General features: G+C 41.3%; 4 protein-coding genes across 7 annotated transcripts; 3 read left to right on the top strand and 1 right to left on the bottom strand.

Moving 5' to 3' along the window:
• Positions 1-314: 314 nt before the first annotated feature.
• On the top strand, positions 315-2760 carry LOC116252233 (uncharacterized). The gene has a single exon (XM_031626363.2). It carries the CDS (start codon positions 620-622, stop codon positions 2444-2446), a length of 1827 nt encoding a protein of 608 aa, XP_031482223.1. The 5' UTR covers positions 315-619; the 3' UTR covers positions 2447-2760.
• A 2386-nt stretch (positions 2761-5146) lies between these two features.
• Positions 5147-6338, top strand: LOC116253619 (EC protein homolog). Its single transcript, XM_031628541.2, has 2 exons — positions 5147-5481; positions 6017-6338. Exons 1-2 carry the CDS (start codon positions 5408-5410, stop codon positions 6201-6203), a joined length of 261 nt encoding a protein of 86 aa, XP_031484401.1. The 5' UTR covers positions 5147-5407; the 3' UTR covers positions 6204-6338.
• Positions 6339-7260: 922 nt separating this feature from the next.
• On the top strand, positions 7261-15550 carry LOC116253216 (uncharacterized). Of its 2 annotated transcripts, XR_007573179.1 has the most exons (5): positions 7261-7599; positions 8876-9028; positions 9208-9287; positions 10206-12394; positions 12895-15550. XR_007573179.1 is itself a non-coding variant. In XM_050077364.1 (4 exons), exon 4 carries the CDS (start codon positions 10535-10537, stop codon positions 12182-12184), a length of 1650 nt encoding a protein of 549 aa, XP_049933321.1. In that variant the 5' UTR covers positions 7261-7599; positions 8876-9028; positions 9208-9287; positions 10206-10534; the 3' UTR covers positions 12185-15550. The 2 variants fall into 2 exon arrangements, 1 of the variants encoding a protein (XP_049933321.1); XM_050077364.1 differs by having other exon boundaries at positions 10206-15550.
• Positions 15551-15698: 148 nt separating this feature from the next.
• Positions 15699-17429, bottom strand: LOC116252910 (HMG1/2-like protein). 3 transcript variants are annotated; one of them, XM_031627528.2, is made up of 8 exons: positions 17284-17429; positions 17125-17193; positions 16856-16969; positions 16669-16726; positions 16526-16570; positions 16346-16426; positions 16175-16261; positions 15699-16010 (listed from the first exon to the last, which is right to left on the bottom strand). In XM_031627528.2, exons 2-8 carry the CDS (start codon positions 17172-17174, stop codon positions 15993-15995), a joined length of 453 nt encoding a protein of 150 aa, XP_031483388.1. In that variant the 5' UTR covers positions 17175-17193; positions 17284-17429; the 3' UTR covers positions 15699-15992. The 3 variants fall into 3 exon arrangements, with proteins under 3 accessions (XP_031483388.1, XP_031483389.1, XP_031483386.1); XM_031627529.2 differs by having other exon boundaries at positions 16175-16258; positions 17125-17357; XM_031627526.2 differs by having other exon boundaries at positions 17125-17356.
• Between the last annotated feature and the right edge of the window lie 584 nt (positions 17430-18013).

Raw genomic sequence — 18013 nt, 5'->3', positions numbered from 1 at the left:
CTAAGACAATTGGATCCTTCATCAATCGCAGTTCATTTACATGCAAACTTCATGTCGAGCCTTGCTTGCTAGATATTTGTGAAGGAGAACTTGTTGCAAAATACAAAAAAGATATCTATGGAAACGGATGAAGTGCACGTATGTGTGTGCCTGTATACATCCTCTTAGTTACTTATTTTCAAAAAATTAGATTTGATGTTTTCAATCTCTCTCTCTCTCTCTCTCTCTCTCTCTCTCTCTCTGGTGTCCAACTCGATTCGAGGACAGGTTTTAACAACGTTTACATCTTAGTAATAGTGCCATCTCATAAAAACCGAACCAAATGAAGAGTTTCTTTCAAATTACGTCCATTACCCGGCCAATTTGCTTTTGTGCACATTTTTCGTTGTCGTTTCGAGTCTGTTTCTGTTCTCAAACCGTGAGGTTCGGCACTGTTGCTGCATCAATATTATCAAAATGCTCGCTTCACATTGTCGTAGTCGTGTATCTTCCTCTTGAATTTATGCTTTTTATCTGGTCATAATTCTGTTAATGTCGTAAATAATTGTGCTGTGGGTGATGGAGTTGAGTAGTTGAGCTTGTGCAGATCAGAGGCTCTTCGACTCGAGGGTTCTCAAACATGGCTTCTTCTCTCAACTCCCTTCTCTCTGTAAACCACTGGGTTGGGCTTAAAAGACTTCATTCTTCTTCTTCTGAATCTTACCCCTTGGCCCAAACCTTGCAACCTTATCCAATGCTTGAAAGAAGAAGACGACCCATGTACTGCATGCGGTGGAGCACCAAAAATCCCCTGACCCTCGAGCAGCCAACACCAACATTGACCAACTTCGCCAAGGACCTGTTTTCCTCGCGTTTGCAGAAAGTGGGATCACCGGCGAGCATCGTTGCCTTCGCCGGGAGGAGCAAGAAGAAGCCTGGTGGCCCGTCGTCCGGCCGGATAGAAGGAAACGCGGAGGTGCGAAGAGAAGCCAAGCGGAATGCCCGGAAGCGCAGCAGGCGAATCGCAGATAACTTCTTCTTCAGGAAGAACGACCCCGACAAGAACTACGCTGACGAGTTCACCGAGGAAGAGCTCGAAACTATTGGCCTCGGCTACGACCGCAAGGTTCGGTTCATGAAGCAGGACGACCCGGCTCTGCGCCACCCTTACGACTGGTACAAGTATGGCGAGTACGGGCCCTATTCGTGGCGAGGAGTAGTCGTTGGAGACCCGATCAGAGGGAGGTTTTCCGATGAGCGCGTCAGCATAATCTCATCCGTCAAGGACCACGAAGAGTGGGAACAAATCGAGCAGTTCGACATGGTGAACGATTACGGTAAGCGTTTGAGTCAGTTGGATGAGAGCATTGGATTGAAGCATTTCTGGGTTTTTGTTAGGCATCCAAAGTGGAAACTCAGGGAATTGCCATGGAAAGAATGGACCCTCGTATCGGAAGTGGCCTTAGAAACAGGAGAAAAGAGATTAGATAAATGGAATTTGATGGGTAGGCTTGGGAACAAGACTAGGGCTTTGATCACTCAATGTGCAGCTTGGATGAGGCCTGATATAGTATACGTGAAGAGGCCTGTCTACCAATGTAGGTTTGAGCCACAAGATATGTTCTTTCAGGCTCTCGTCCCACTGCTTGATCCTGCAACAGAGGGCAATTCCATGTTTGAGGTGAAACTTGAAGATGGTAGGAGCGAAATGTTTACATATTTTGGTGGTCTCTGCAAGATTGTCAGAGTGAATCCCAAAGCATACGTCGATGATGTTGTGAAGGCATATGAGAAACTGGATGATGAGAAGAAGTCAGTATGCTGGGAGTTTTTATTGGCAAACCATCCTGTGCCACTCTTGCATCCTTGGACCAAAGAGTGGAAAGCCAAATTGGAAGAAATGGAGTTGGGCTGCGATGCGAAAGACGAAGACGAAGAAACTGAGGTTACTTATTTTGATTGGATTGAAGAAGATGACGGGGAGGAAGGCGACGATGACGATGATTCGGCTGTTATAGATGAAGATGAAGGTGAGGATGATGAATATGAGGAGCTGGGGATTAAGCAAGAGAGTGTAACAGAAGAAGAGACAGAAAAATACTGGGAAGAAGAGTTTGAGAAAGCCATTAAGGATCCACAGGCCATGGAAAGCCTGGTTAAGAAAAGTATGGAAGTGAAGAGTGAATTTTACAAGAGGCAAATGGAATGGATCAATGACAACTCCAAGCTTGAGAAGCAGAATGCAGTGGAGCAGAAGGAAATTGCTACTGCAAAGACGCTTGAAGCTAAGAAAAGTGTACCAGAATGGGAGCATGAGGGCTATGGGAGGAGGAGAGTCAAGAAGAGCAAAATCCCCCCTGAACTATTTCTCAGGGCCGCTGTTCGCCCCTTTACTTACAAAAACTTGTTGAAAGAGATTGTTTTGATGAGGCATGCTATTATAGACCAGGAGATCTCTGTAAAATAGCATTTGAACCCGTCCAATTTTGATCGTCATAATACTATCAAGTTATCAGTGGTCGTAAGTGTAAAATCGTCGGTTCAGAAGTTAGACAAAAGAGGAGAAAATGTTCAGTGCATTTACTTGTTTTGGCTTTTTGTCTTCGCTCAGAGACTGCTGGTCATCAATATCATTCTTGTATTTACTCTATATTTTATCTTTAGTCCAATTATTGGCTGAGATTTAATCTGGTCTGAAGTTGCCACAAGTCAGTAATCTTTTAGCAGTTTGGCATAGATTACTATGTTGCATGTTATTAAAAAAGCAGAAACACTTGCACATATGCGTGTTTGAGATAAACAAAAGCCTTTCCCTTGAAAGGTATCCCCAAAATCCAACTGTAGGAGTGCAAGCTTGCGAATCTTTAAAAGCTGCATCCACTACTGTAGATGGTTTATTGCTTGTTACAGAGCTACTTAGTCACCTAAACAGTAGTTGACAATTTCATGGATTTTGCTATTTATCAAACGAAACACCATATCAAGCCTCATGCTTAGCTAGCAATTCCGCACTCTAGACAATAGGAATGAATGCTTTCAGCAGTAATCTCTGTTCAAGTCTCCAGGATCTGTACCAAGTTACCAGCTCTGGAATTACTACATGATTGTTTTGAAGGTCTGCAGGTATTTTTGTGCATTTCCTGAGTACAAAGGATATGTGCGTACTGCATAGTGAACTATTATCGGGAAGCATCTAGCAGTTCCGATTTTCTCTTTTGCTTGATGTGGCTACAGTCCCTGATGCTTGGTCTGTTCAGCACATTTCGTTGGATGACATTGTCATAATGTGTGTTATTTTTTAAGAATCGGGGTCCTCTGATACTGAACAGAGCCTTGTACTCTCTTGGAAACAATTTTAGTAGTTTTTTCTATTTCTAGCTAACTCTTGTATTATGGGGTACTGACAGAAGGAATGTCCTCTTTCCAGATGATTAAATTCCTGTGAGTAATCAAGGATTTCATATGAATTGTGTATGATAAGCTTTATAGATAATTAGATGAAAACAAACCTCGTTCTTGCTCATGAAGAAGCTTTTTAGCTAGCGTTAAATTCAGTCTCACAGGAGGAAGTGCAGACCGATTGAGCTTCTTTAATGGACGTGGAACAAATCAGGGGCATGTAAGATTAAAGCCTGTTCCTTGTCCCCTCAAAGTACCTGCAGCATGGTGATCATTCATGTGCAGGAATCGTCCATGTACAGCCAGCTTTATGTCAATAAACTTACTACTTGTCAAGTAATGTTTGTTTTGATGCTGACATCCTCGTTGAGATGCTAAGATGACATTTCCAACAGTAGTCAGATCTACAGTCTGGAAGAAGCTGAAGACTTCCTTCTTTGCTTAATTGCTTCACTGACTTGTGACATCATTAATATTCACAAACAATTTTTTTGCAATCAAATGATCTTAATTTTTTCGTTTTTATCTTTACTGCTCTTGGTGCACTATATATGGACCATCAGCGGAATGTGGTACCAAGCTATGTCATTTCTTGTTTGCCTGTGACCATCATCTTAGGTGTATCTTATTCCATGGTTTTATATTCTGCTAAGCTAATAATTTTTTGCTATATACTAGACGTTTTGCTAAGATTGCCTGTATTTGTCACATGATACGCATGTAATCTGCTCCATCAGTTTTAGTTTAAAAGCTTTCTGCATTGCAAATGTTGCATAGATTTGATCTTACAATCCTAGTTAAGCACATTAATATGTTGCTTTTCTGCTTATGGCACTGGTGCATGGAAAGTTTTCCTCAACATCAACAGTTACTAGATTCAGTACAACTCAGGATTTTGGTCTTCACATTCTAAATTGATTCACTGTGTACTGTAACTTGACCCGACGCATGGTTGCCGAACTGCAAGTTGTTTCAAAATAGGCAAATAGTAACTGTGCTATTTCTTCAATAGAATCTGTGGAAGATGCTGTTGGTAGTAACTCATATTTATTCATAGACAAACAATGTGCTGATGAATCGCATTGAATCTGGAACGCCAAGAAATACAATGGGCCGGTTATGTTACTGAAATTAAAAGGGCTCCGCCTAATGTGGATTTGCAAATTAATATTTAACTTTTTTTTGCGCAAGGTTCCTGTTACAAGTGTTCAAATAACTAAAGTTAATACTTTGTCCGGAACTGGAGTCATACTTTAACATGGTTGGATAACGAAATCATTTTTCACTTTTGGTAAATTGGTCTCTGCCTTCCGAAGCATATTTGCAAGTTGGTCCTTAGCTTTTGCACCTTTAATTTATAATTTTATACAATTCCTGCTAAAAGGTGCTTAAGTAACTATATATAGTTACTACTTTATAACATGTTTCAATATCTAGAAAGAACTATTTCAACCTTAATTTCTTAAATGAAACTTTCTATCCTTATTTGAAACTCGTTTATCGAACTTTGGAGTTAAAAGTTTCACAAAGCAAATAATACGGATGCTTTCCCTATACTCAAAGACCTTACAATCAAACTAAATGCGTGTTAAACTGGCATAATTATATAATGGTAAGACAGGAGCCCGACATTTTTGACTTGGGCTACTTGATTTGATCATAAAAGGGCATGATTTCATGTCTATATTTGAACCTCAAAATGGCATCTACATGGTTAGTAAGTATGAATCGCGTCTTAAAAGGTACTTAACAGGAACTTTTCTTTATAATTTGCAAAATACTGTGCTAAGGCTAAAGCTATGGTTTGCTTATTCATGACAAACTAGGCGAAAGTGCCCCTCATGCTTAGTCTGCAGCACCCACATTCATCAAGCTTCCACGTATTACGTACGTGTAAGGAAGTGCAAGAAGCCCAACTCACCCATGCATCAACCGTGGCCGACGCGCTTCATTTTAAAGCGGTGGCAGACGCAAGATATGCCTTCGTAGCACCACTGTTGCAGAAGAAGCAGTGGTGAAGGAGAAGGTGATGGCAGACACAGGAAGTAAATGTGACGACAAATGCGGGTGCCCCTACCCCTGCCCTGGTGGACCTTCCTGCAGGTCTCTGTCTAATTCCATCTTTTTCTTTCCATGCAAGATGATGGTCTTTTTTCACTCCTCTTTCTTCTTCAAATGTCACAAACGGGAGTTGAGTCCATTCGGTTTCACCTCTCAACTTCCCAGTTTTTTCTTTCTTTCCATAGAAGATGTTGCAGCTGTTTTTCTCTTCTTTTCTGCTTTATATGTGAAAATGAGTGTAGAGTCAATTCAATTGCCCATGCCTGAATTTTGCTGTCTTGGTGGACCTTCCTGCAGCTTTCTGTTTTTTTTTTTCTTTTTTCTCTCTGCATGAGATTATGGTCCTCTTGTTTCTCTTCCTTTTCTTCCTCATAATGAAAAATATAAATAAGGGCAATTCGATTTGATCTCCTCACTTCCCACTTCTCTGTTTTTGCTTTTCATGGAAGATGATGGTGCTCTTTTTCTCTTCTGTTTCTTCTTTATATGTGGAAAAGTGGTCCCTGGAATCTTGTATGGTAGTGTTGTATTGAATATTGATGATGCATGGTTAATGGTGAACTACATGTATTTGCAGGTGCGCAGCGGGGGAGTTGGGTGCCGGACCGACCACAGTGCGGCATTCCTACTGCAAGTGCGGAGACCATTGCAGCTGCACCCCGTGCGAGTGCGTGAGGGCGGCCGGCGGTTCTGCTACCGGCGGAATTGGAAGAGCCTTTTGCGCCTGCAGGCCTGGCTGCGACTGCGAGAAGTGCAGCGCTTGAGCAGCCGTGGTTGCCGCCGCTCATCTCTTTGTAGTTTGCTGGCAGCTGGTCAAAACTGCAGTAGATAACATGAAATTCTACAATTAGGCTTCAATGATCAATTTTCTTTTTTTAATTCAGAGTGTTAACAGTATGTTCTGGATCCAATCTTCATTGTTGAAGACTTGCAATAACATTCTTCAATCAGTTTATCCAGTCTAAAAGTTGTAGATTTTGGAAGTTTCAGATTGTGGGATTTGGTTTTTATGGTCATAATAACCAAATCTGCATATCTAAATGTCGGAGACTGAATTTGTAGGCTTAAAGGTCTTTCTTTCATCGATTGCAATTGTCATTGATAGACTTGTTTTTGTTTATACGGTATATAAACTTCAGAAGAAAACTCTTACCACCGATTTCTTTTCTATGTTATTATTTTAAAAATCAAAAGAAAATTGAACATTGTCATTTGCATGTGATCTGTAGAAGCCTAAAGGATACATGTATATTTCTCAACTATCTTGGTTCGGAAAACAGTGTCCAAGTTTTGAAGAACTAATAGAGATACATTTTAGTTTTGTTGCTGATTAATTGCTTAAAGTACATAGAAATCAAGAAGTTAAATGAAGGGAATTCAAACTTAACCGTGTGGTTTTGTTATACCAGCAAACCGGATAGTACCGCAGCGGTTGGGCTCTTAGTATAGGTAGGCATTGTACTGTTGATCGAAGCAGGAAAAATTTATTGAAAAGAAAAGCAAGTTTTTCTTCGACTATTTGATTGCCATCGAAAGATTTGGCGCGAATTCATGGCCAGGATCAAAAATTATTTTAATCTATTCCGGACTTACCAATGCGATCTACAAAACACGCTGACTTGATACGATTGCCTTTTTAAACTGTTGACAAATGATTGCCTACTTTGTCGATCCTCTTGGCAGCGGCAATTTCTTCGAGACTGGTGGAATCTTCCCCTCCATTTTTATATTTATGCTTCCGAAAACAATTAAGAAACCAAAAAAAACTCATGAGCTGGTAAGCCATGGACTGGAGAGAAATCGTGCACTCCAGTTTCCTGTTATTGTAGCATCTTCTTTATGTCAAAAGTCTCCCACGATGGTCGGCGTCCTCGGTCAACCGCCCAAGCATTTTCCATGCAAAAATTCTGTGTCACCCGCAGTTTCGAAGGGTTTTTTCCGGCAACCCCATGTTCTTCCCGTTTGATCCCTTGTCCCTTTCGTGGCTTTTCCGCCGTTCTTCCTGCCTCATCCCTCAGATCGGCGCCAGCGGCGGGGTTCCTGTGGCCTGTGGGGTGTCGCCATTTCCGTCTCCTGTATTCTGTGGTGAAATTTGGTATTGGAAGAAGCTCCTGAGGGGTGCAAGCTTGCTATGTTTATGTTGGTCTTGTCTTTCGTTTCGTAAGTTTCTCTGTTGTATCCTTCTTTCTTTCTTTCTCGTTACCGCATTCTTGGCAAGCTGCGCAGCTTTCTTCTCCAAAGTTTTGAGCTCAGTGGATCTACCATTGAGTTCTGATTTCTTTCATATACACCTATAGCTTCTACTAGCTGGCGAACACACTGTCCTCTGTTTGAAGGTCCCCGTTTTTTCTCCAATAATTCCATTTGAAGGTCTGTCTAAGGTAACGGGAAAAAATGACTGAAGGAAATGCCCCTTGTCCAATATGCTTCAACAAATGATGAGACCTTTCCTGGAGGAGAAAACACACAAGTGCATGGATAGTGCCATGCATAAGCAAAGTGATCAATGAGTTTCTTTGTGCATTTTGCAAGTCGTGACCTTGGCAGCGCTAATTGTCATAACGAATAGGAAATTTTTCATTCTCTCAGATAAACAGCAAAAAGTGTTGAAATTGATATTTTCGGTAGCAAGCCTTTGGTTTTTATGGGGCGGCAGCGAAAGTCATCTGCTTCATTCGGTTGGCTGAGACTTCCTGCCTTCTCTTTTCCTTTTTTATGTTTAATGTGGCTGAACTTCGATGACATGATAATGGAAAGGCTACTAATTGAAATGGTTATCAGTTTCAGAAATGCTGAACTGTGAAATGCAATGTTCATGGGGTATGAAGGAGACGCTGAGAGGAAATGACATACACAAACGCAAACGCACATTAATATGAGAGAGAGAGAGAGAGAGAGAGAGACTTAGATGGGTTGCAGAAGTTTTGAGTTTCATCCATGTGAATTGAACTGGGCATGGTTTGGAGAACCATCTTCAGTAAGTTATTTGTTTTATATTGTTTGTATGTATTTGGCTCAACACAAGTGAACTCGGGCTAGTCTAGGAAAAAGAGATCGCTTCGTGCCAGCTCAAGTTGATAGGATTAGCATCATTCTTCAGGCAGGCTAGACTTATAAAGTTCTGAGTGATATCCAAGTGAGATTTATGAAGGCTAGATTTTCCTGGTTTTGTCCAAAGCCCTGCATGAAGACCACTAACTGAATTACTGACTCGCTTCTATGATGGTAAAGTCCTGATTCAACTGCTCATTGCTGAATCTTGTTCAACTTGACATGAAGACTAATATAGCCTAGTCAGGCACAGCCTATTCCCTTTCCAAGCAGCATGAGTTCGTTTTCAAACTTGACATGAGCTCATTTCTCCTTTGGCTTTTCTCTTCGTCTGCTTCATGTTTATACATTCTGCTAATTCAAGCTCCATAAATATGTTCAACAGGACACCTCATGCAATGTTAATCAAGTGGCTAGACGCTTTCTGAAAATTGCTTGAAGGCAACATCAGAGATAATGGCACTGTTGCTGCATCTTTTCGACTTTGATCATGCTAGCACCTCTGAGAAGTTTTTGGCACATAGGAAGCATTTGAATGGTGAGATTTTCATGGGTTCCAGGCCTCAGTTGGTCTAAACCATGAGTTATGTGGTCTGGTGACATGCTTTTCCTGATATCTTTAGCGTGTGTCTGTGTTTGGGTGTATGTTCAAGTCCATTCATGTTGACGCATGTTCTAATAATTTATAGTGATCTTAAACTATTTTTGTTCATGCAGGGTTGGAAGCTCCAAGAAACAGTTTAGACCTACAATTGGAATCATCCCACTGCCTGTATACTCAAGATGAAAGCATACCGGTGATTTTTCTTTTATTTGCATATGAATGTTGAATGCTGCGGCTGCTTGTTGTCTTTAGCAAAAGATAGGTTTTTAATTCTTGTATTTGACTGTTAAGTCTGAACTTATCAATATATACATGATATGGTCCCAGAAGCAGGCAGCTTTTGAAAAGCTAGTAGTGATTGATAATGTTGTCATGAATAATTATACTAAACAATCATCTTTTCTCGATTATGAATATCTTCCTCATTCCCTGCTTTTGAGTTTCAGTCATTTGGGCTCTCTATGCATCACCCTAAGCATCAATAGATTATCCCTTTTTTTCATTTTATGCTGTCAAAGTTATCGAAGTCTTTGCAACAAGCCTTTTTTAACAGATTCTCTTCAACAAGAAATCAAATTTTGTCAAGACAGTGCCCGTATGCCTCTTGGAATGTAAGTGTCTACCCTTTAAATCAATTGATGCAGTTCCACAATTAGCAATCTTATAAGTTTTAGGACTTGTGGCATGGAATGTTATCAATACATATTTTCGTCTATGCCTAATTAGAGTTTACTAGTTATCAAATAAACTCTGCTTTCTATGCTGAAATTAGCAAATAACATAGTCATGATATGTATATAAGCCGCCATAATGTCAGAGGAATAATGTTGGCGTATAATGGTTTGTCGAAATGCCAAATTTGCAGTACAACTGAACATTGTCTCGTTGTTGTTCAATAAGTGGGTGAATTTCTGGTGGTTTCTTTGAAAATTATATTGCTTCAGATGTCACTTGCTGACTGCCAGAATAGTGAAGAAGTCGTGGCATGATACCTTTGGATCTTAATGTTTATTCAATAAAGTCAGCTATGTTTGTACTAATGCTACTCTTTTGATACATTCAAGTAATTTGAAGTTTTGAACTATATCAACTTTTTTCTCCTGGCTTTCAGTTTTCGGTTCAACTGAAGAGAAACTCTTCAAGTGCAACCCCAACCAAGCCAAGGGTAAACAGGAAGCCACCAAAGCAACACAAGGCAAAACGAAGTGCACCTACTCCTAGTGTCGTTGCTCGTTTGATGGGGGTGGATGAGTTTCCATCAGAAGTAAAGCCATCTTCATGTGAAGGAAGCAGAGGTCGTAGTTCAAGAACTTTGATAAAAAGGAACAAATTTTCTCGAAGAAATTTAATCATCGGAAAGAAGATGAACCTTTTAGTAAAAGCAAACAAGATCCACTGCATTCTAAAACTAGCTCAAAGTTGACAAAGCCTTTCCTTAACATGCATCCCCAAGAACAGCAATTGCAAAAATTCAAGAAAGAATTTGAAGCATGGCACAGTTCCAGGACCTGGGAAAACTCAAGAGGCTGTGGCCTTGACTCCAGAGATGGGCCTCCGAATGATTATCAGGCTCTTGCACAAGAGAGATTAAACAGGGAAAAATTGACCCGATATGCTGATGCTAAAAGAAATGAAACTAATGAGAAGCCTTCAGAAATAGGGCACCATGTCTCAAGCAGAGCAGGAACTGAAGTGCAGGGTGATGATTTTCTTGAAGGAAACAACAACAGTAAAGTTTTACAGACAAAGAAACTGGAATCAATGCCCATTCAGCATGTTGATAGAAACAGTCATTGTGATCAAGCTTTCTTTAAAAGATGCGATGAACAAGAAATTAGATCATTACCTGCTAGAATTGTGTTGTTGAAGCCCGGACCTGAAAGATTTGATGACCTAGATAAGTCTGACTCTGCTTCAGAAGTAAAAAGTCAAGAAGATGAAGGAAGTATTTCAGATTTTCTTGACCAAGTCAAGGAAAGGCTTATACTTGGAATGACACGCACTGCTGGAGAAGATGTTGAAAGGCCCAACACAGGGACTAACATTTCTTGCTTTGATAAATCATTGAGCCCCAAAGAAGTTGCTCAACAGACAGCAATGAAGGAAAGAGACCGTGTTATGAGAGATACAGGTTTTATTCAATCTGAATCATCAAAATCACTTGGAAGTGATGTACAGGCTGCTGAAGGAAGCATTGAATGTTTCCTTGAGGAGGTTAAAGAAAGGCTTATACTTGTAATGAGAGGTAATGAAGAAAAGGACTTAAAAAGGCCAGGCAGACAGATTAAAAGTTCTCACTTTGATGGATCAATCTCCAAAGATATTTCTCAGCAGACAGCAAAGCAGTTAGGAGGTAATGTTGCAAGCAACAGGAGCCCACTCCAGTCAAAGTCGATGTTATCACAGAGCAGAAATGTTCAAAATCGAATGCCAGGTTCTCCCAAATTTAGTAACAGAGACACCCAAAGATTGTTGTCAGAAGCATCGCACCCAGGCATCCTTGAGACAGAAGAAGCTGGGAAAAGGAATTCAATTTATAACAAAGGGGAAATATCGTCAGTACCAAGCCTTTCGGGCACTAGAAAGACGGTGAATCATCAAAATGAAAGGCAACACACGGCTGAGTTAGCCGCTACATCATTTCCAGATGATTTGAAGAGTAAAATGGTATTTGATCATGATGTGGTATCATCAGGGAGTCCAGCCGAAACTACTTTAGCTCCCATATGTGGAACAGCGTTGAGAGACCTACCTACTGAAGATCAGCCAATTTTAGCAAGTGCATACATCAACAGAAATCATGAAACGGATAATAACAGGGCTTCAGAGACCAGAAAGAGAAAGAAACATAGATTCAGCTTGAAATGGAAGGCTTCGAATCTCAAAGACAGTTTATCTTTCAGAAATAAGCTATTTGGCAAGAAGATCCAATCAGCTAAGCGAGGAGTGGATGAATTTGGTTTGACCAGTAGTCCGGTGACATTTCCTTCAGTCTCCAGAAACTTGAACATGCTGGCAAGAATCTCAACTGAGCTTTTCCGTTTATGCTTGGAATCTATTTGCATCCATGTACTAACTTTTTCATCTTAAAACCATGAATTATTCGTGTGAAGGAACACTCAGCTGAGGTACCGCCCACCCCTGCATCTTCATCCAGTGACAACCAAGATGATACTTGCTGTGGACCAGCATATCATTACATTCCAGTCTCAACACTTGACGTGATAACTTTTAATGAAGATGTTCCTGTTCAAGAAGTTTTCAAGGATACCAGTTCCGATCAACAGGTTGAGGTCCCAGGTAAGTTATGATTTCATGGAAAACAGATTTCATCCTTTATCTAGTTGCTTACTTGCTTTGCATACATTAACTAACCATTTTTCACCATATCCGAAGTACCAAGTACTAATCCAGTTGTGAATTTACCTGAAATATGCATTTTCAGTACAACAAGGAATGTTTTGCGAATACTGCTAAATATCACAGATAGATCTGTGTTAGATTGTTTACGGAGAAAAAGTATGTAGCGACTTATTGTAAGGCCATCACATCCAGAAAAGCCCTTCCGACTGACTTTGAATTACGTATTTACTGCATATACATTTTAGCATAAAATGGGTATATCATCATGTTCGTTAACATAAAAGCTACACGGTATGAATTTGACATGTTGATGTACTGGCTCAGAACTGAATTCAAAACATGCAGCGTTAAAAACTTTGTTACACAAGATTATCTTGCATTGATTGTTGTTCTGAACACGGTCCATGGAAGCGCTGATCCCTCTGTTTACCGTACAGAATTGAATCAGCAGATAAACCACGCTGAGTTTCAAGGATTAGCTGTAGCGACACAAAGTTCTAACGAGGCATGTGTTAAGCCAGAAGGCAACCCAGAAGCTTATTTGAGAGATGTACTTGCTGCTGCTGGATTTTTTGATGATATGGACGGGATTTTATCAATGTGGGATTCCCCTGCTGCACCAATCAGAAGTTGGGTTTTTCATGAAGTCGAGGAAGCTCACAGAGAACAAACCCAAGACACTAGAGGGATCAAGATAGAGCATAAACTGCTTTTTGATTTGCTGAATGAGGCTCTAGCATCCAAATTGGGTCACTTCCCAACTAACATTGCACCAGGTAGAAGCACTATAAGCTCCTCAGTGGTGGTTCCTAGCATCGAACAATTGCTCAACGATGTATGTGGGACGGTATGCAAGTGTATCCAAACACAATCCACAGGAGATGACACAATAAACGGGCTAGTTGAGAAAAGTTTGAAGCAGAATCAGTGGGTTGGAATAATACAGGGTGATGTGGAACTGATAAGCAGACAATTGGAGAAAGTCGTTTTGAAAGAATTGATTGAGGAGGTTGTGTTTGATTTGTTACATTAATCATGTCGAGAGTGAAGCACCTAAATTTTTTTAAATTGATCGCTCGTGAGATGCTTGGTCAACCTTGTCATTCTGCTATCAAATGCTAAATAAACAATCCTAATTTGGATGCCAATTCACTTCATCTGATCTTGTATATCAAATGTCAATAATTATTTGTAACTTATATGCCACATCATTCTGTGCGATCTTGCATCTGTGGTTTGTCCTAGGCAAAGCCATGCCAAGTGAAAACCTTTGCGACATCGCTTTTGTGGACTATGTACTGATCGTTTGTCAAACACTAACTAAAGACATTTATAATTAATGGAAAGTTTGAACATAAGCATGCATAAGCAAGTACCTGACGTGCACACGCCCACGTGCACAGACAGAGTTGCACCTACGTCAGCATGAACTCCGTCCAGGATAAAAGTGCTAATCACAAGTACTCGTACCTCTTCAACTGGAATAGACAGTTTTCATGTCAAGATAACTCTAGAGAAGTACAAAGGCTGTGGAATTATGATGCAATATTTGCTTTTCAATATGCTTTGTCTATTCAACATTCTCAAAATTTTGCAAGACAAATCATTGGCAACGTTTGACATGCCAATATGTCTGGGCAATCATGTTCAAGTGTACCGTTATTTCAAAAGTACCTTTCCAAGTAACAAGATCTGCACGTTTCTTCTTACATTTACATTCCTAATATTAGAAGGTTCAGTTTCATGCTGCAAACCACAACGCCACCCTGCCAACCTGAAGCTATACCTGATTTCAATCTATAGATGAAATTTGCGCTTACGCAATAAAACCACAATCGTTAAACAATGAACGACATATGAAACGAAGGCTAATGTCATAAACCACAACTGGCATGAAACGTGTGAGAGCTTACAGGACAGCATTCCCAAGGACAGAAGACACGTTAACAGTGAGAAGGTAAACATGGCAACGCTCACGACATTCGCTGGTAAATCACCGAACTGATTTCACCATCCGCCTGGACTAGCGGCATGTCGTTCTGTGCATTCCTCCATCAAACAACCCTTGTTGTATGGTAACCCATCAAGCCACTCATTGAGAAACCTTCCAGCCAGGAGGCAATCGACAATGTCAAATCCCAGTTCAGCAAATCTTCCGGAACATCAAGACGATAATATATATTTGGAACCATCAAAAATACCATCGACATGCTACGGCTTCTAACAAAATTTTGTTTATATATAAGATCAACAGTTAGACCTTTAATCCACCTCGTACATAGAAGACAAGGGGAATAATATTTCCACCTACAACCTACTCAGCTCCAAGCCCAATGCAAACCAATCCTAAACACAATTGAGAGAGGCCACCACGTTGACAACCTATCGACGTGGAACAACCGCTTGTCCAGAAGCCTTAAACCGGCCAAAAGATCAAAGTAAAAACCTACACATACCAATTAATGCCTGACCATTTTCTTTATCGGCGAGAGGACGCCAATGAGAATAAAATAATGTGAACAGGTAACATGAAGAAAAGCAAGGAAACGTGGAGAATGTCAAGCCCCAGCTTGCATCATGTCCCAAATCCTACCGAGCATTCTAGTGCAGCATCCAGGTAAAGATTGGCGGTTTCAACAAATGACCGAGTAGCTTACGAATTCGAGAACTCGAAATATGACCACGTTAGAACTTCATAGTCACCCCTCGCTGATATGACGTGGGGAAAAGAATATGAATATGAAATAGTTTAAGGACAGAACCAAACATCTACGCCCAGTAAAATCCTTCGCCAACAACTACTCATCAAATGCAGACTGCAATCAAACAAAAATTTACACCGGCAAAGCATCTTCGAACAACTTCGCGACACCCACCAACCCGTGCACCTACCACATTCGGCATCGTGGTATCAAAGACGAAGGAGTTAAACGCGAGACAGTCCAACAGCAAAGCAATATTTAACAATTTCTGAACTAAAGTAAACCATATTGAAACGGGAAAAAAATAGAAACGGAGAACGACAACGAATGACAATGTGAAATTTGAAGCACCAGACTTGCTGAAAAATCAAATGTCAGAACGAGGTTCACGAGCGAACAAAAGACCAAGAAAACAATCGCATTCCAAAACAATTGCGCCCTTTTCTCAAACCATCTAATCCAAAAACCAAGAGGAAGAGACGGTGAAAGAAAAAAAGAAACGAGGAAGCTTTCTCGCGCACCAACGGATATAGCAGCAATTGAAGCTAAATTTTCAACTTGAATTAAAATTTGCTAATTACAGAATAGGGAACTAGAAGGATGTCAGGCGATCAGTATAGAGATGACAGAAGAGGACGGCAGGCAAAGGATCGTATTCATCGCCTAAAATCAGAAACCAACAGCAGCGGCAACGTGCCGAAGAAAGGAGAGCAAAGGAAAAACTAAACAGTTTGGAGAATTTCGTTCCGATTGGATCAATTCCCACAAGTCAAACCACAGCATCACTTATCATCACCAATTTCGCGTGATGTTTCCATTCTTCTCTTCGGCTCTCAGTCATCGTCTTCCTCCTGAAACAAGCAACATGTGTTATAACCAGATAGGACACATAAATTGAAGTAAATCGAACTAAAAAGACATAATTTCGGTAGAATCCATGAGAAATAAGAAGCTAAACAATCAGTTAGGGCAAAAAAAAATAGAAATTGGAAAAAACAAAATCGAACGCGGTTACCTCCTCGCTCTCCTCGTCCTCATCATTGACCTCGGACTTCGACTTGTCAGATTCTTCCTCTTCATGATCGTCGGAACCACCGGACTGCTGATTTGTTTATTGTGAAATTGTCAGGAAAAACAGCAAAATCAGTAAGAATATTAAATTAATATGCGTTCGTACTAAAGTTACCTGTTTCTTGTTGTACGCTGCCAAAGTCTTCTCATATTCGGTCTTCCTCTTGGCCGCCTTGGACACATAAGGTGCCTTCTCCTGTCAATTGAAAATTAAATCGAACAAAAGTAGTCAACAGGCCATTCCAGTTTCCATTTCTGAGAAAATGATAAAGCAAGCCGTTCAGCCAATACTTACAGCTTCAGACATCGCTTTCCACTTATCACCGGCAGCCTTTCCGACCTGAACCGCAAGCAAAAATACACAAATAAATACAGAGAAAGACAAACGAACAAACAAATGAACCAGAGCAACGTAGCAGGGAACTCCTCCAAACTTACAGCGGCGACGGACTTGTTGTTAGGATTCTTCTCCTTGAACTGCTTCCTGAACTCCTCCCTGCACAGACAAAAAAATTACATATATTAAAACAGTAACAAGCAGATCGTCGATTGAATAAGGAAGGAGGGAAAGGGGGATATAACCCACCCCCCCCAAAAAAAAAAAAATCAGAGACGAAATACTCACATGAAAACGAAAAAGGCACTGGGAGGCCTCTTCGGTTTGTTCGGGTCCTTCCCTTTCTTTGCCGGTTTCTTACTGATCCTGTCGCTAGCGGGCGCCTTCCTCTTCGTCCCTAACCTATAAACCAATCGTTCCCCATCCGGAAACCCGCGGATTAGTCAAAACCCTAAAAAAAACGAAACATCCCGAAAACACAGAGGCGACTCCCAACAACCCATCGCCAAAAACCACGGGAAACGAGGCAACAAACGCGAAAGCAACAGAAAACTCACTTGTTGTCGGCCTTTTTGGCCGTATCCGCCTTCGATCTGCCTCCTTTCATCGGAAACCTGCCGGAAAAGCTAGATCGGATCCAAAACACCTTGTCAGAATCGACCGGACGGGCAAAGAGACGGCGGAAAAACCACAACGGGTAGGAGCGCGCAGCGTACCGTAGAAGGAGTGACGGGGAGAGAGCGCGAGAGAGAGAAACCACACGCGATGGCTAAGAGCAAAGGGGAGAGGCGCAAATAAAAGGTCGAGGAATTAAAATCGAAATAACAACGACGGATCAAATCCGGATTTGGGCGGGATATGAAATTTCCGACGCCACGTCATCGATCCGAGCGATCTCCAACGATTAGACGGCCTCCCACCCTCCCCGTGCTGACGTGGTTTCCCGCTCCCTCCCGTTTGTGCTTTCATTGTGCTTCTTGCATGAGCGACGGGGAACCGAATTACGAAACCCTCCTCCCGCTCCCCGGTCAAGGACGGTAAAGGACCCTCCCCTTAAGCTGGTCGACGGCACCGCTGGATGGGTACTTTCGTCGTTCTGCGTCAGAAAAGTGAGAGTCGCTTGTTGGTCAAAGGGCATGAATCCCGGACGCATTTGGGCTTCAAACTTTCGGATTGACGAAACGGTCCCTCAGGGTTTTGTGCGTCTCTTGCTGTGGATAAAAATCTTCTCGTTGCCGGTCCTCAGGGCTCCTCCAATTTGGACCCATTCTGTAATTTTGAAAAAAATTGTCGGCGTTTCCGATATTTTCTTCTGAAGGTGGAGGAATCGGATCGCGATGCCCCCACCCCTTTCCCCGGGCATCACGGCAGTCGTTCAAGCTTTTCGAAATTACGGGAACGGTCCTCAAGGTTAAACATTTACAGAATCACCCTCGCCTGCAGCTA

Source organism: Nymphaea colorata, chromosome 4 (genome assembly GCF_008831285.2).
Source record: "Nymphaea colorata isolate Beijing-Zhang1983 chromosome 4, ASM883128v2, whole genome shotgun sequence".
Taxonomy (NCBI): domain Eukaryota; kingdom Viridiplantae; phylum Streptophyta; class Magnoliopsida; order Nymphaeales; family Nymphaeaceae; genus Nymphaea; species Nymphaea colorata.
This window is presented reverse-complemented; position numbering and strand designations above follow the sequence as displayed.

Excerpts from the sequence above, each read along its gene's own strand:
- LOC116252233 (XM_031626363.2), top strand. The coding sequence starts at position 620 with ATGGCTTCTTCTCTCAACTCCCTTCTCTCTGTAAACCACTGGGTTGGG.
- LOC116253619 (XM_031628541.2), top strand. The coding sequence starts at position 5,408 with ATGGCAGACACAGGAAGTAAATGTGACGACAAATGCGGGTGCCCCTAC. Across the intron at positions 5,482-6,016 it reads CCTGGTGGACCTTCCTGCAG|GTGCGCAGCGGGGGAGTTGG; the intron begins GTCTCTGTCTAA and ends ATGTATTTGCAG.
- LOC116252910 (XM_031627528.2), bottom strand. The coding sequence starts at position 17,174 with ATGAAAGGAGGCAGATCGAAGGCGGATACGGCCAAAAAGGCCGACAAC. Across the intron at positions 16,970-17,124 it reads GCCAAAAAGGCCGACAACAA|GTTAGGGACGAAGAGGAAGG; the intron begins GTGAGTTTTCTG and ends ATTGGTTTATAG. Across the intron at positions 16,571-16,668 it reads ACAACAAGTCCGTCGCCGCT|GTCGGAAAGGCTGCCGGTGA; the intron begins GTAAGTTTGGAG and ends CTTGCGGTTCAG.
- LOC116253216 (XM_050077364.1), top strand. The coding sequence starts at position 10,535 with ATGCATCCCCAAGAACAGCAATTGCAAAAATTCAAGAAAGAATTTGAA.